Source organism: Rattus norvegicus, chromosome 5 (genome assembly GCF_036323735.1).
Source record: "Rattus norvegicus strain BN/NHsdMcwi chromosome 5, GRCr8, whole genome shotgun sequence".
NCBI classification, from domain to species: domain Eukaryota; kingdom Metazoa; phylum Chordata; class Mammalia; order Rodentia; family Muridae; genus Rattus; species Rattus norvegicus.
The window spans coordinates 65,816,464-65,831,898 of record NC_086023.1 but is presented as its reverse complement, the minus strand read 5'-3'; the positions used below and the strand labels follow the sequence as shown (position 1 = coordinate 65,831,898).

Here is a 15,435-nt window from a genome sequence, read left to right as displayed (position 1 = left end):
CAGTGTCATCATTATGATTGTGGTTACTCCGCCCCAAAGGAGGGACCATTTGTAAAAGTACTGCTTCTTGGCTTCTTGACAAGAGATGAGGCCTTTGCTCTGAGTAGATCCCGGAGTCATTCCAGAGAAAGCCCCAACTGAGGCAAGCTCTTCAGATTCATTTGGATGAATCCCGCCAGACACCTGATCAATCTGGAGAGGTATTTCTTTGGCTGCCTCCCCCTAATGGGATCGTGAGGTTCACTCATCCATCCTCCCAAGGCAGGTAATTGAAACGCACGTCAGCTCTCCAGCAGGCACCAAAGGTGTTATCTTAGGCAAATGTAATTATTTCCCCATTTGCTGAGTCTTCTTCATTGGCTGAACAGAGTAAACATCCTGGCAAATATGCTTGGTTTTTTTTTTTTTTTTTTTTTTGAATGATAGCAACTAAATCCTTTTGTCATATCCCAAGTTCTCAAATTATATCACCTGGAGCAGAGCATTTTGTAAAATATGGATTACTTGATGGCAGCAGCTCCTGCCAGTTTTATTGTCCTCTTTTTCATATGTTAAGTTTAGACATCAACTCCAGCCACTGCGGGTTTAGCATGGCTGGACTGACAGGGCAGCCAGAGCAAGCAGCCAAGCTAAGTCAGGTTTGTGGTCCTGCCCACATCACGACAGGCAGCATCCCACTAGGAACGACAGCATCTCCCCATGTGGGACCAATAGGTCCCGTTGTCCATTTCTGGGATCAACCCAGAGCCATGATAATGCGTAGGTACAAATACCCAGCATCCTTCACTCCAAAGAATGCTGACTTGTATCTCCAGAGGCTGCATCCTCAGCTGCCCACATAGAAACCAACTGCCCGTTCATGTCCCTGTGCTGCCCCTGGTCCCTCCCTGACCCCTGGCCGTGCCCCCATCACTATATCCTAGGACCTCCTCCACGTAGCTTATGTGTATCCACCCTTCTCTGGTGGGCAATAAGCTCCACTTCCTGAATGGCAGGTGGAGGCAGGGGCGGTGTTGCCACCCCGTAGAGCCACACCCATCCTGGTCACGCCCAAGTCCAAGTCTTCCTGTTTCCTGTTCCTCCCCATCCGCTCTGCCGTCTCCTGAACCCCGCTTGGATGGAGATGAACGTTGGGGAAAGCAGCTCTTTCTTTCCCTTTAAGAGAGAAAAAGATTCCCTGTAACTTCCTCTTCTAAGCGGCACTGGGGATCTGTAGCGGGGAAGAGGCTGAGCAGAGCGTGATTAGGCCTTGTTTGGCGCTCTCATAGAAAGCCCAGCATCTGCTCCTGACAGCCTGCCTTCATTAGGCCTGTTTGTGAGGCTGACTGATAGTAGCTTCCTTGAGATATAAAGCACAGCCTCTGGGGCTGGTGTCTGCACACCTGATCTGAAGGGATGGGGTTCTCGCTGGCTCTTAAAGCCGTAATTGTCATTCAGAACTGTACCTCCAGGGGTGGAGGCCCCGCCTCTCCTTGCACACCCTAATCACCCCGCCCCACGGAACAGATGCTGAAACAGTTTCTCCCTTCCTCCGCCTGCTGCTTTACTGAGCCCTCCAGGGGCGCACCAAGTTGAGTTAGATACAGTTCCTGGCCCTGGGGACTTCATACTCTCTCTGGCCAAATGTCAGCGCCCATAAAGGCAGGAAGACACTTCCCAGAACCTACTAGAGAACCTTCAGGACAGTTTGGCCCTGATTAGAGAGACTCCCCAGGCTGATTTTTAAATGTCCTTACCTGTCTCCTGACACACTGCAGCAGCCACCATGAGCCAGGGTCTGAAAGGCTGCCTCAGTGGACTCGAACATTGGCTTTTTAAGACTGGAGATGGAGTCCCCAAAACTTCAGCCCACTCTAGCAGGGCTGTGGGTCAGAAGGACAATAAATAGTAAAGGTGAGCTTGTTGGGACCAGGGTGTCGTTCCCAGCCTGAAGGCCTGCTAGCCCTCACCATCCAGGAGGAACACCCTCAAGTAAGAGGGCCCAGAAGACAGAATTATTAGGGGACATTGCGCTTCATAGAGTGACAGGGCTTCTGTGTTACAGAAGCCCTGATTCTCCATGCCTCTCCTTGAATGTCTCCGGGGACCAGGAGCTCATCCCCTTCGTGTGAAAAGTGTCATTACTTGCCAGGCAGAGTAGCTTAATCACTCTGAAATTTCATTTTAGAGCTCATTTTCAAAATAGGGATACAAAAGATAACCTTGTTCTTTGCTTTGAAAGTGACTGGGTATCCAGTGGCAGGATACTGTCGAGTGTCTTGATCAGTGACTGGCATGGACTTCCCCGCTGGCCGTTCTCTACAATGCTCAGAAGTATGGCCTTGCCTCACATTCTTCATTTGTCAGGGCGTTGATACCACTGTCCCAGGAAAGACATTCCGGCCTGTTCATCCCCTGTTCCCCTCACTTATCCCCACACCCAGTGAATGAGCCCGGTGCCCATGGCTTAGTGGGAATGTTGTGTTATGTGTCCTCCCCAGGTGTGGGTTACCATTTTGGGTCTGTATGTCTTGGATCCGCCTCAGTGCACCCCGGGTCATATGGCTTTTTGTTTTTCCCGGTCTTCGCGGTTGCTTCTGTTTTACCTTTACTACGCTGTGTTTGGACACGCCTCTGCTTCATTGCTGGGCTTCATCTAGGCCACGGCTTCTCCCTACTCTCTCCATGGATACATCCACCCCACATCCACTCCCCAGTGACAGGCACCAGCTTGTCGAAAACTCTGTCTCCTCGTGAATAATAAGGGCCCTTACACACATCCCCTTAAGGATTCCACTGGGGCCTCTGCAGGCGGTTGGGTTGGGAAGTGTGCGCTCATGAAACCTGTGTACATCTGCCAGATTTCTCTTCCCAGTGACCGTGCTACTTCCAGTACCGCTGGTCAGGGACCCCATGTCCCTCCCTCCCACCTGCGGTACTCCCCGATATCTCTCTTTGTCCCTCCTTCCCTATCTGCAGTCTAAAAGAGTAAACTAAGTCATGGTCTGGCTCTCAGGCGTTTGGGTTGTTTGTTAACTGGCACTTCTGACCCCCTGGCCAGTTTGATTTTGAGGTTATTCTTTCCCAGTTATGTGCAGGACTGTGTGTACTATGTACGTGCTGAACCTGTATTGGCCTTGGGTCTTCCAGTCTGATTCTGCTCTGTTGTGCACTAACCTTCCCCTGCCCCGTTCCAGGGTTCTCTGATTTGTGGTTTTCAGGCTTTTGGACAGCTGGTCTTGTTTTCTTTTGCATTGTTTTGTTTCTGACACGATCTCCACAGCTCAGGCTGCTGGAAACTCACTTTGCAGCCCTTATCAAACTTGTAACCATCCTGGCTCCACCTCCTACGCTCTGGGATTACAGGGACTCAGCAATATAGCAGACCAGTAAGTTAGTGTCAACACATACAGTTGGTCATTCCTTTCAAACCAGAGTCAGGTAAAGAATGGGGGACGGGACAGAGCCCATGTCACATACAGACCAGAGAGCCAGCAAGAGCAGAAGGCTGGCAACATCATTCTCTGATAAAACCTTGGCCCAACTGTCTCCTAGACACTCTTGGGCCCAGAGCCAGGGAATATTTTCAGACTGGACATTTTTTCAACATTCAAATTGTCAGCATAGGATCTATTTTCTCTAGGTGCCCAAATGCAAAATTTGAGAAAAAAGAAATGTGCCTTTTAAATAAGAGGGAATAAGGGAAAACTAGGATTATTCTGCAAAAATGGGACTCTGGGTTCCATAATATTTTTAGCCTCTGAGAACCAGAAATTGTCCACATTCAAAGTCTAAAGTGTGGCCAGTAGCTCTCCACTTCATCTCCATGATAGGATCATCTTGGGAAGCTTTAGGAAAAATGACCTACACACCCCACCCCACCCCGTCTGGGACCCACTTCCTAAACTCTGGGGTTCTACGATGAATCGACTGGTACCCAGGCATCTGAATGTTCCAGAAGTCCCAGGTCTCTAAGTCCCCACCAAGGCTGAGAACCAATAGAGCCACTCAAAGCAGCTGGAGAAAGAAAGGCCCAGAGAAGGGAGAAGTCACTCCAAGAGCTGATCACAACCGCAGCCTGGGGACAGGGCACCAGCTGGTGGCAGCCACTGTAATGGTCTCTACTCCCGCTGAGCTAGTCTTCCTTCCAGGCCACACAGATGCCCTGGTCCATGAGCTCTAGTTTATAAGACCCAGTGTGGATTCATAGAATTAGCACATGATCTTAGAGTAGAGGCACACGCTTAAAACTTGGAAGTACTGGGCCAGCAAGATAAATCCTTAGGTAAAATCACTCAGTGGCCATTACTGTGCTGATAGCCTGAATTTGGTCCCCAAAACCCACTGTGGAAGGAAAGAACTAACTCCTAACGATAACTGTATACACACACATACACACATACACACATGCACACACGCACACACATGCACACACACATGCACACACACACACTGACCCTCTCTTACACACAAACACATACACATACACACACGCACACACACACATACACACATACACACACGCACACACACACATGCACACATGCACACACACACATGCACACATGCACACACACACATGCACACACACACACACTGATCCTCTCTTACACACAAACACATACACATACACACACACACACTGACCCTCTCTTACACACAAACACATACACATACACATACACACACACAAACACACACACATACACACATACACACATACACACATGCACACACACACATGCACACACACACACACACTGACCCTCTCTTACACACAAACACATACACACACACAAACACACACACAAACACACACACAAACACACACACAAACACACACACACATACACACACACATGCACACATGCACACACACTTGCACACACACACACTGACCCTCTCTTACACACAAACACATACACATACACACACACACAAACACACACACACACACACACACACATACATATACACACATACCACGAGGGGGAAGAGAGGAATCTACACACTAATAATAACAAATAAAAGATTTTAAAAGTTAGAAGTGTTGGCTACACGGCAGGCGGTTAACCTGGTTAGGAAGGCCAGAAAGAACAGAACAGGGCGTGTATCTTGTACATACCTGTAATCCCGGCTGCTAGACAGCCTGAGCCAGGAGGACCACAAATTCAAGGCCAGGCTGGGAAAGTTATAATTTGAAAGCCAGTCTTGTGATCTAGTGAGGCTGTGTTTAAAAAAAATTAAAATAAAATAAACTTGGTTTGGGATGTGGAGGGAGGGGAGAGCTACTGTGAAAAGAGGAGACATCCATCGAAATAAGAGCGCATTCAGAATGCCTGAGGACCCAGCATAAGTTCTACTCTCTTCATGGATTAAGTAACTATCATTTCCTGTTAGTTAAGCCACTGGGGAGGCCCTCAGCTGCCACCACCGCTGCCGCTGCCTCTGGGATGGGCGTTTATTATGTAGCACGGGCTCCAAACTTGCAATTCTCTTGCCTCGGCCTCCCTAGCACTGACAGAGCAGCCACACACCACCGCATCTGGTACACCGTGTTGCTTTATATCTTTGTGACTCCAGCTCCCAGCACACAGCCTGGCCCATTGCAGGTGCCCGACAATATTAGCTGAATGACTGAAGGCTGCGATGTAACTCAGGGACTTAATGTAACATCTCTGTGACATCAAAGATTTCCCGAACTGCCTTAGTGAATGGTGTAGGAGTAACTTTGACTTTGTATTGCCCATGGAAAAGTATTGATGGTTTGGTCCCCTGAGCAGGCCTCAGCATGCAAATTAGTGCTCAGTAACTGGAGGCAGGATGAGAGGCTGTTCCCGCTCAGCCTGGGCAGGAGAAGCGCTCTGAAAGAAGAGCAGGGTAGCCCTGTCAGGTGCTCCTTGACCACTGTCCCCACATGACTTTAAGCCCCATCCATCGTCTGCCTGAGGCCTATCTCTCCTCCCTGGGCAGGGGAGTTAGGTCATGGTTTCCGAGCACTAAATGCAGAAACTAGCCAGCTCCTAGAGCCTCTGAGTATTATCTCCTGGGGGAAATTACTGTGATTATGTTCTTTGTGGGAAGTTGAATATTATTTCGGGGCCATGAGACAGTGCAGAGAGCAGGGTGTGTGAGTCTGAGGGGCTGGCCATGTGGCTATAGGCACCATGAAGTCCCTGTGGTACCGCTTCCTGGATCCTGACGATTGGTTCCTATCTGCCTGCGTATTTCATGTGCTACCTCCCTGAGCTGAATAAGTAAGTCAGGGCTTCCTCCTCCTACTCCTGGGGATGGGAACTGATTGGGGAGCCTGAGAGGCTGGAGCCCCCTACTGCGTGTGTTAATGTGACATTTAAGACCTGGGTGACCCAAGCAAGTAGCAGCCACCTGCATAGTATGCCCTGCCCACACACCATGACTTTTATGGTCCCCTTTCCCTGGAGTTTAGGAAGCAGGCAGAAGTATGGCCTAAGAGATTCCCTCGTCTGCTTCTCTGAAGCTTACAAGGGATGAGCGGGGCTTCTACACCTCTGGAGACCAGACTGTCTCCCTGGACCTACCTTGGGTTTCCTTTATCAGCTCTGGGCACTTGGCTGGCTGGAGGCTCTGGGAACCTACCTGCACCTTGGTAGGCCTTAGAGCACTTCAGACATGCTTCTCTAGTGGCGAGCCACGGAAACAGCCAGATGTCACTCAGGGATCCAATCAAGAGGGCCCAGTGGACCATGAGTAAAGTCCAGGGTGTGTGAGGGAGGTCTATGATCAGCTCCAGACTCCGTTTCCTTGTCAGTGGAGTAGCACAAAGAGCCCCTTCACACACGCACACACCAGTGATACAGAACAGAAAAATAGGCATGAAGAAGCCTAGATCTAGCCACTCTTGGTCATTTCTTGTTACTGTAGTAAAATACCTGGGGCCAGTTATTTCCCAAAGAAAAGAGGCCCTGCTTATCACACTGTGCAGCAGGCAACCCATCCGTCAACTCTGTCTCACAGGGAGAAGCCACACCCTTCATAATGGCATGTCATCAGAGCGGGACTCCAATGACCTAAGTGCCTCCCACCACCTCAACACTGTCACACAGGAACCAAGCTCCCAGCACACAAACCTCTAGGGAAAGACTCAAACCATATCAAATCACAACACCCACTGCAGGACTCTGAGATGCCTCCAGTGCCTGCCTGCCTTCCCCAACCCTTGCAAGGCCTGCTGTGCCTGGGGGCTCTACTCTGTGCTCCCATACACCCAGCTCCCTGCCCCTTCTGTGTGCTTCCACCTCTGCTCACACCCGCATCTGCCAGACACCAAATCCACAGCCCTGACTCAAGAGACTGCTTGTACGAGTCTTTCAGGGGCATGGGAGATCTCTGCCCAGCTCCATGGTCACATTGTCCCTTTACCTGGATGCTATGATGCTTCGACGGTGGCATCTGGCTTCTCTTCCCCAGCTCCTCTGCTCTCTGCCTATTGCTGGAAGTCGATGCTCCCCAATGCTGTATGTGGTACCTTTGTCTTGTTGGGCTTTCCCTAGAGTCTCACATCTGTCTGCCAGGATGAGACTGTTCCCAGCTTCCAGTAAGATAGCCCTATCTTACTGTTGCCCTGGGCTCCAGACCCAAAAATGTCTTCATCTAGGTGATCTACCAGCAACCCAGCCTCAAGACATCTCTCCAATATATGACCCCACCCTGCACTCCAAACTCATAAAACAGCACCTTAAGGTCCTTATCCATGCCGGAATCCTGGGTGGCTATCTCATCCCCACACCCCTCCTATTCACTCCCATTTATCACCCAGTGCCCTGTGTTACCTGGGAATAGGACACCTTCTTTTTCCTGCCACCTTCCTAAGCCAGTCATCGCTACCTTTACCCTTGACAATGGCAAAGATGGTGAACTAAAGCCAAGAAATAGTGAGGAGGAGGAAGGCCTACAGAATTCGCCAGTGAGGTGGGAGAACACAGGCATGCAGAGAAACAAAAGCAATGGGTACGGCTCGATATGACACAACAGAGTTCTGTGGCTTCCGGGTCACCCCGGTTCTACCTCAGGATGCATTGTCAGGATGGTCTTGTCCAGTAAGAAGGAGGAGAGGATCCCAGCTACCTTCGGCTGACAGAGTCACACTTACAGTGCTTTGGGGTCCTCCTTCACCGGGGACCCCAAGAGAGTGTGGGTGCAGCCCAAGAGAAGTAGAGTAAAGTTCAGGGGAGCTGGGGGTTGGCACCAAGGGAGTAGGCTCCTGCCTTGTCCTAGGATAGACAAAGAAAGAGTCCATGCTGCCCTGAGGTAAAGCCAACCAAGCAAGGGTAAGTCAGACGGGAGACATCTACTCAGTGAGCAGGAAGGAGGAATGATCAGGCAGGGTTTATTTTGGAGAAAATGGGGTTCCCCTGCTTGGGGTGTTCATCACTGGATGGACACCCTGCTGAGGTTCTGACTCACGCCAGCTACAAACTTTGTGATCCTAGCTGGAGTAGGTGTTAGAGGGAGGTAAATCTAAGAGAGCAGAGCCAGGGCCTGTGAGAGCCAAGCCCGGGAGCCCCGGCTGACCAGCTACTGTCTCCTGTTCTCCACAGACAGCAGAGAGGTGAAGGTCGGCGAATACAACGCGGTGGCTGACACACTGGAGATCATCAATGACACCATAAGGTTCCAGGGTAAGGCTTGAGGGCTTCCGGAAGGGCACTCCACATGGGAGATGCTCAGAGTCTTTGTCTCTGTGGGGTCAAGAGGGTATCCTTAATGCATTTACTCCCTCACGGAATACAGATGCCACTCACTCTGCGGGGTCCAAGTACTGGGGTGAACCTGTGGAGTTTGAGAGCTAATAACTCCCTTCTGTTTACCTCCGGCCTTTTGTCTTTCGTTTCTGCCTCTCGAATGACCACCTTTACTTCACACTGATGCCCTCTCTGGGTCTAATTTCACTCTAAATTCCTGGTGTCAGCCAGGGTTGGAGGCTGGATGACATTTGATGAAAAACATCAAGTGAATGCCTGGGTAGACGGATACATAGATGTGTGGGTGAGCGGATGAGTGGAGGAGCGTGTGGGCTGCTGGATAAGTGAATGGGTGGATGGATAAATGAATAGGTTGGTTAGCAGCTGCTGGGTATATGAGTAGACGGACAGGCCAGATGAGAGCCTGGGAGTGAGTTGTGTAGATGGGAAGATAGACGACTGTATATGGATAAATGGATGGACATGTGAATACATAAGTAACTGGACACATAGCTGGATGCATGGACACATGTAATATGCATGTGTGGCTAGACAGTCAGATGCATGCATGAAGATATGGATGAGCAGTTGGTGGGAAAATAATTGAATGAATGCACACAAGCATGGATGAATGCATGGATAGGTAGATTGGGCGGACAGCCTAGCCTCTGGAGAACAATGGAGGAACTGGAAGTCTGTGGCCCCCGGACAATTTGACTTAGATCATATTGGGTCATCAGGAGTTTTCCTGTGCAAGGCAGAGCTCTTCTATGGACTTGGTCCCACTGGCTCTGTAGACCTCAGCTCCTAGAGCCTTGTAGAGATTCATTTAACATCCACGTGTGTCTCCTGTGTGTGGCCTCTACGGTCAGCCAGCCTCCCCACCCACCTGTGGGAGTCAGCACCAAGCGTGCGGTGACATGTTACAGTCCACGCACCCGCTGAAAATGGGCAGGTGTTTAAGAAAACAGCTCAGAAATGGAGTCGCCTCAAAGCCACACAGCCAGTGACAAACTCAGCCCGCTCCAAACTCCAGAGTCCTGATGTTCATGCAGTGCCCGCCTGCTCCTGTACTTGGGTGCTAGGGGCAGAGGGCTTTTAGAATAAGGATTCTGGGTAGTGAGCTCTTGATAGCATGCTGGCCCGGCACTGGAGAAAATAATGGAGGGAAAGAGTCAAGCATAAAATAAAAAAAGACACGTCCTAATAGCAAATCAAGTTTTGTCGTAGTGCCTGTGTCCAGAGAAGAGCCTGGCTCTGTGCTGTGGCCCCAGGATCTCCATGAAAGGGCCTTCTCTGCAGTTCTCTATTGCCTCTCACAAATCAGCCCGGCCAAACTGCTTCTGCTCCTTCAATGTTGGAACACCTTAGTGCTTGCCCTGTGCTGTGCCCCAGACAGCCGTCCTCCTCATCTTTCTGGGGACAGGCAACCATTCTTCTCATCGTCCAACCCCACTCCAGGGAGCATCTCATGACTCCAGCTCTGGAACTATTCTCTGCTGCCTGCCAGGTACACAGGCTAGCATATACCTGAGGCTAGCCTGCCCCTTAGGCTGCATCCCTAAGGATCGTTTGCACAGAGTCAGGCAGATCTGGGACCCAGTCCTGCCAGCAGGCCACACTTACTAGCTCGAGAAGCCACAAAACCCCTGGAAGACTGTTCAGCCCACCACCTATAAGGTGATGGATGGGTCAGGTGAGGAGGGTCTAATATTTATAACTTATTGATAGTGTGTAGATGAGCTAAGTGCCCATACGTTAAAGCCCGTGTCTTTCATTTCTCTCTCGACTCCACATCACCCTGCAGACAGCACTCAGAAATTGGGGTTGCCTCACATTGCTCTGTTCTTTGCCTGAGGCTGTATCAAGCTCCCCACCCCTGAGGGCAGAGAGTATATCTTCCTCATTACGCATCCTGGATGTTGAGCACTGAGCATCCGGCCTGACTGAGGGAAGGGGATTAGCAATGGTGGCTGGATGAGGGAAGCATGAATGAAAATAAAACTCAGCGCTGCTCCTAGCACATCTGTTCAGCATGTCCATGGTGCATCCGTGATTCACCCGTGATTCTAGCTGAGGTGGGCTTGGTGGGGCTGCCGTTCGGCAGAGAAGCAAGATAGAGTAAGGAGGCTGTGTGAGAGGAGCTAGTGTTGAAGGAGATGGTAGTGGAGCTAAACGATAGGCCCAGACTCAGTAGTAATCGTGTCATCGTTGACCCAAACCTCGGGGTCCTGAGAAGAGCCTGTTCCCAGCCAGGAAGCCTCGGGAATGCCCTTGGGTTGGGGGGCATGAGGAGGGCGTTTGTGGATATGAAGCTCCAGCTTCCGCAAGTGGAAAACCTGTCCCTCCATCTCTGTCTGCCTAGGGCCTCTCTTCTTGTGAATCACCCTTCCCCCTTCTCTCTCTCCTCAGGGTTTTCCCTTAACACTCTGGAAGCTCCCTGGATCCTTTAGGCTCACCACTGACTGTTTTCTGAACACATTTGAACTTGCAAGCACCGGGTTCCAGGCCAGGTGAACGGGCTTGCTCTCCACTCGGCTGCCTGCCCATTCCCCGGCTTGTCTCTTGAAAATGGAGGCATAACTGAGGTCACCCCAATTGAGCCCCAACAGAGCTCTGGTCTTGGCCACTCCCCTGCATCTAGCCAATTCTCCTTCAACCCACTGAAGAGAAGGGACTTGACAGCTCCTAATTCCACAGCAGACATGTGACCTGAGATCGCACACACGTAAGAGAAGAGAATTTTCAGGAAGACAGGGTCGGGGGAGCTCCCGCCTCCCTCATTCCAGACTATCCTGTACAAACTGGCCACCATGCAGGACAATACATTTGCTCTGAGCCTCTCAGTCCCCACCCCTTGAGTTCCTGGTGCCCTTGAAGAATGAACCAGGCAGCCTGGCAGGCACAGAGAGAAACGGAACCCCACAGCTTCAGCCTGGCCCTGGCTCTGTGTGAAGGGGAGATAGCTTCCACCTCCCACGGTTACCCAGTCTTAGGAAACAGAAAACCAAAGAGCTTTTGTGATAATGACCTTGAGGCTGAGAATCTGCAGCCAGAGCACATATCTGTCACCCTAGAATTGACAGGCGGGGTGTCTGCCCTGGTGAGCAAGATCGTTTATCATGCTCAGGTAGGAACAGAGTCCTTGAGGCCCATGCCAAGTTCTTCGCTGCAACCCCACCCAGTAGCACCCAGCGGTACCTCAGCTTTCCCAGCCATGGTTACCTTTGGGGATAAATGGTGACGGTTTTTCAACAGCGTAATTAGACCAAATCAAATTCTAGTCTTCTAATGGCTGTTAAATGCATCACAGATCCCTTATTGATTCTATTTAGAGAAAGAAATAAGTCCTGGCTCAGGCTCCTGCTGAGCAGACTGGCCAGACACTAGATCCTCTCACCCAGTAGGTGGATGAGCCTGACGAAAGGTACATGTGTTGTATTTGGCCGGATATACACAGCACACAGAGGCAAAATGTCCTTGGAGAATAACAGCACTAGGGTGTAATGGCTCCTTCTTGACCTTGCAGGGTCCGAGCCACCCAAGGACAAGACCATCATTCTGGAGCAGCTTCGGAAGATCTCGCTTCCACTGTATAGCATCCTGTCCGCTCTCACCATCCTCGGCATGATCATGGCCAGCGCCTTCCTCTTCTTCAACATCAAGAACCGGAACCAAAAGTAAGCAGCCCTGCCCTATGCTGGGGGAAAGCATTTTGGGTGGACCAGCCCCTTGCATCACCAATGGGGTCACCACATGGCAGGTTCTTCAAAAGCACCTGTGAATAGTTTTGAGTGGGTTCCTGAAGTGTATGCTGCTCTGTTGCTAAAATACTGTAGGGACACACACACACACACACACACACACACACACACGTGCACACACACACACATACACACACACACACACGGTGGGGGCAGCTGGACTGGTAAGCCCAAGGCCATAGACCTTAGAGCTCTGGACATGCTCAGCACCTTCAGTTAGTCCAAGAGCAACGACACAAAAGACCCCAGAGCCCCCAGCTTCTCAGACCCACTTCTAACACCTTTAGTCCTGGCTGGTGGAAAGGAAGTGGTCCTTTCTAGTGAGGTCCAGTGGCAGAGGCCCCCATTGGAACAACCCACATCCATTCAGGAAGGCCCTCCCTCACACCTCATTCGACTCTCTCCATGACTCCCAGTGTCACCAGGGATTTGTGTCCATCAGTGACATAGCCCAACCCCTTGGTTCTGTCTCAGCTTTCTAAGTATCCTCAGCTCTCCTTAGGAAGTCCCCACTCTGAGGTACTGTGCTCAGCCACCACTCTTTGATCTTGGCCAGGCAGCCATGTTGGCTGGTTTCCATAGGAAATCACTGCACCCAGCTTTTGTCTTGTCATGGGAGAGACTGGGCCAAAGCTGTAAAGGTGTGTGTTGGAGGAGCCTCACATGGGACATGGGGCCCTTGCCATTGTCCCTGAGGCCGCACTGCCTTACCCACAGACTGGTAGGGATGAGGAGGGCAGTTCCAGGCGATGGGTTTTTCTCTGCTTTTGCCTCTCTTTCTGCTTGCCAAGGAGGAGCTGGGAGCCTTTGAGCTCCCGGGTTGGTTTGTTTATTTAAGTAATTGTTTAGGTCAAACCTATTTCCCGAAGAATAAATGCAGTTCACCTGGTGTCTCTTCCTAGCCACCTGCAATTTGCACAGCTACAGGAACCAGTCCCAAGCGAGGGCTGCACCCGGTAGCATTTGTTTCAAGGCTCAGGCATACAGTAGCTTCCCAGTGCTGTCCAGCCCTCCTGCCTGTCTAAGGAGATCCTGTCAGAGCCACAAACTGCCTCACTAGATTAATTCTTTAACTTCCCCCTTGTGGCCTCCTGGAGAAATTACCAGAATGATTTATTTGGATGGCTCAGCCATTGAAAAAAATCTGCAAAAAAAATGTGGGAACTCGATCTCCCTCCCATTTCTCTTCCTACCCACGATTTTGCAAACCACCTTCTCCAGGAAGCTCTCCAATCCTAAGCTTGAATCATTCGGAGAACTGCAGAATACAAGTAAAATGTTTGGGGAGCAATTGGCTATTGCTACAGTCTGTAAAAGAAACCGTTCGAAGCCAATTGTGCCTGGGGAGCCAGGTACCCTGAGCCAGCTAAAAATTCTAGCCTCTCGGGGTTTAGCTCAGCAAGCTAGAACTTGGTTTGCTGGGCACTTGGAGGCCACAGCGGGATTCCTGGAAGAAGTGAGAGAGATGCACGTTTGGCAGTGACAGACATACCTCCATTTCTCTGCTTGTCTGATGATAGAGAAACAGAAGATAGCATGGGGCCCAGTTGCCCAACTCCTGGGGTAAGGGTTGTGACTGGGAGAGGTGTCACTACCCCTGTCCCCTGTGCATGTGGAACAGTGGGGAGATTTTCTGAGTGCTCCAAGCGAGGGTGGGCGGGGCTCACTTACCACCTGGTGAGCAGTCTCTGAACAACCCTGGAGACTCCCAGCAGGGCTCTGTGATGTGCCCAAGTCAGGCAGGGGAGCCTGGTATGGGAACCACCCTCCTCGATACACTCAGTCCACTTAGACTTGAGTTCCTGATCCTAACCCAAAATCCTGTAAGCCGAAAATTCCAATAGATGAAGCTGTTGAGGATGTTGTGGCAAGTGTCTCCTCCCTGAAGGACTGATAGGTAGGTTTGAGGAAAGAGGTGGGACAATATGTAGCTGTTGGGGTTCTCTTCAGAAGCAGTGGGCATTGGCCTGGAGGTGGACCTGCTCAGGGCCCTGTTTCCCTCACTCCTGAACGTTTGGCAGCTGCGCTTACCCAGCATGTTGGGAAGACGCTGTGTAACCTGGAGCCTCTTTCCACCAGGCTGATTAAGATGTCAAGCCCCTACATGAACAACCTCATCATCCTGGGAGGAATGCTGTCCTATGCATCCATCTTCCTCTTTGGCCTCGATGGGTCCTTCGTCTCAGAAAAGACCTTTGAAACACTCTGCACGGTAAGCCCCCACGTATGTGCTTGTCATGTGTGATGTAAAGATCTCTCGGTGATCTTGTCATCAGACACAGCTGTGTAGAAACACACCGGGATGAGCGAGAAACAATTAGATCAACTGTGCAGCCCAGACAGTAGTGCCAGTGTGTCCATCTGCAGTGAGCATGGACGGCATGGCTGGACCACTGAGGTGACTCCATGACAGACAGGCCACTGCTGGATGAAGACCAAAACTAGAAAGCTCTGGGGGAGGGAGGTGCAGGATAGCAGACAGGCAGGCACAACACTGACTTTCCATCAGGAACAAAAGCATCAGTACACAGAGTCACTGGGGCATGTGAGATGACACATCCTTGACCTGCTGGCTTTGGTGGGGACCTGGAGTTGGAGAAAGGCTGCTGTCTTATTTCCTCTGACAGGGATGTCTCAAACCAATTTTTTCATTACTGTTCAATCCAGAAATCTGTTATGAAGTATTTTTCCCTGAAATCATCCCTCCTGTCAATGTGTGTGTGTGTGTGTGTGTGTGTGTGTGTGCACTGATGCATTGGTTTGTGCATATAAATGGTAAGAAGTATACTCGTGTGTGCAGATGTGTGGGTGGATGGGTATGCACATGTGAATATGTGTGTGATTGAATAGGTATATGCATGTGCAGATGAACACTTATTTGTGCATGTGTGTGTTCATGTACGTGTGCACGCATATGAAACTGACTGTATACATGTGAGAGGGGCATATGAAGGTGTACAGGTATGTGT

The 15,435-nt window shown here is 50.6% G+C and overlaps 1 protein-coding gene across 1 annotated transcript in view; it reads left to right on the top strand.

Annotated features, from left to right (window-relative positions):
* The window catches only part of Gabbr2 (gamma-aminobutyric acid type B receptor subunit 2), a 340,623-nt gene that overhangs the window by 251,797 nt on the left and 73,391 nt on the right, over window positions 1-15,435 (top strand). Inside the window, 3 exon segments of the mRNA NM_031802.2 lie at window positions 8,559-8,639; window positions 12,232-12,382; window positions 14,546-14,678. Of these exon segments, the coding sequence (NP_113990.2) occupies window positions 8,559-8,639; window positions 12,232-12,382; window positions 14,546-14,678 (365 nt within the window).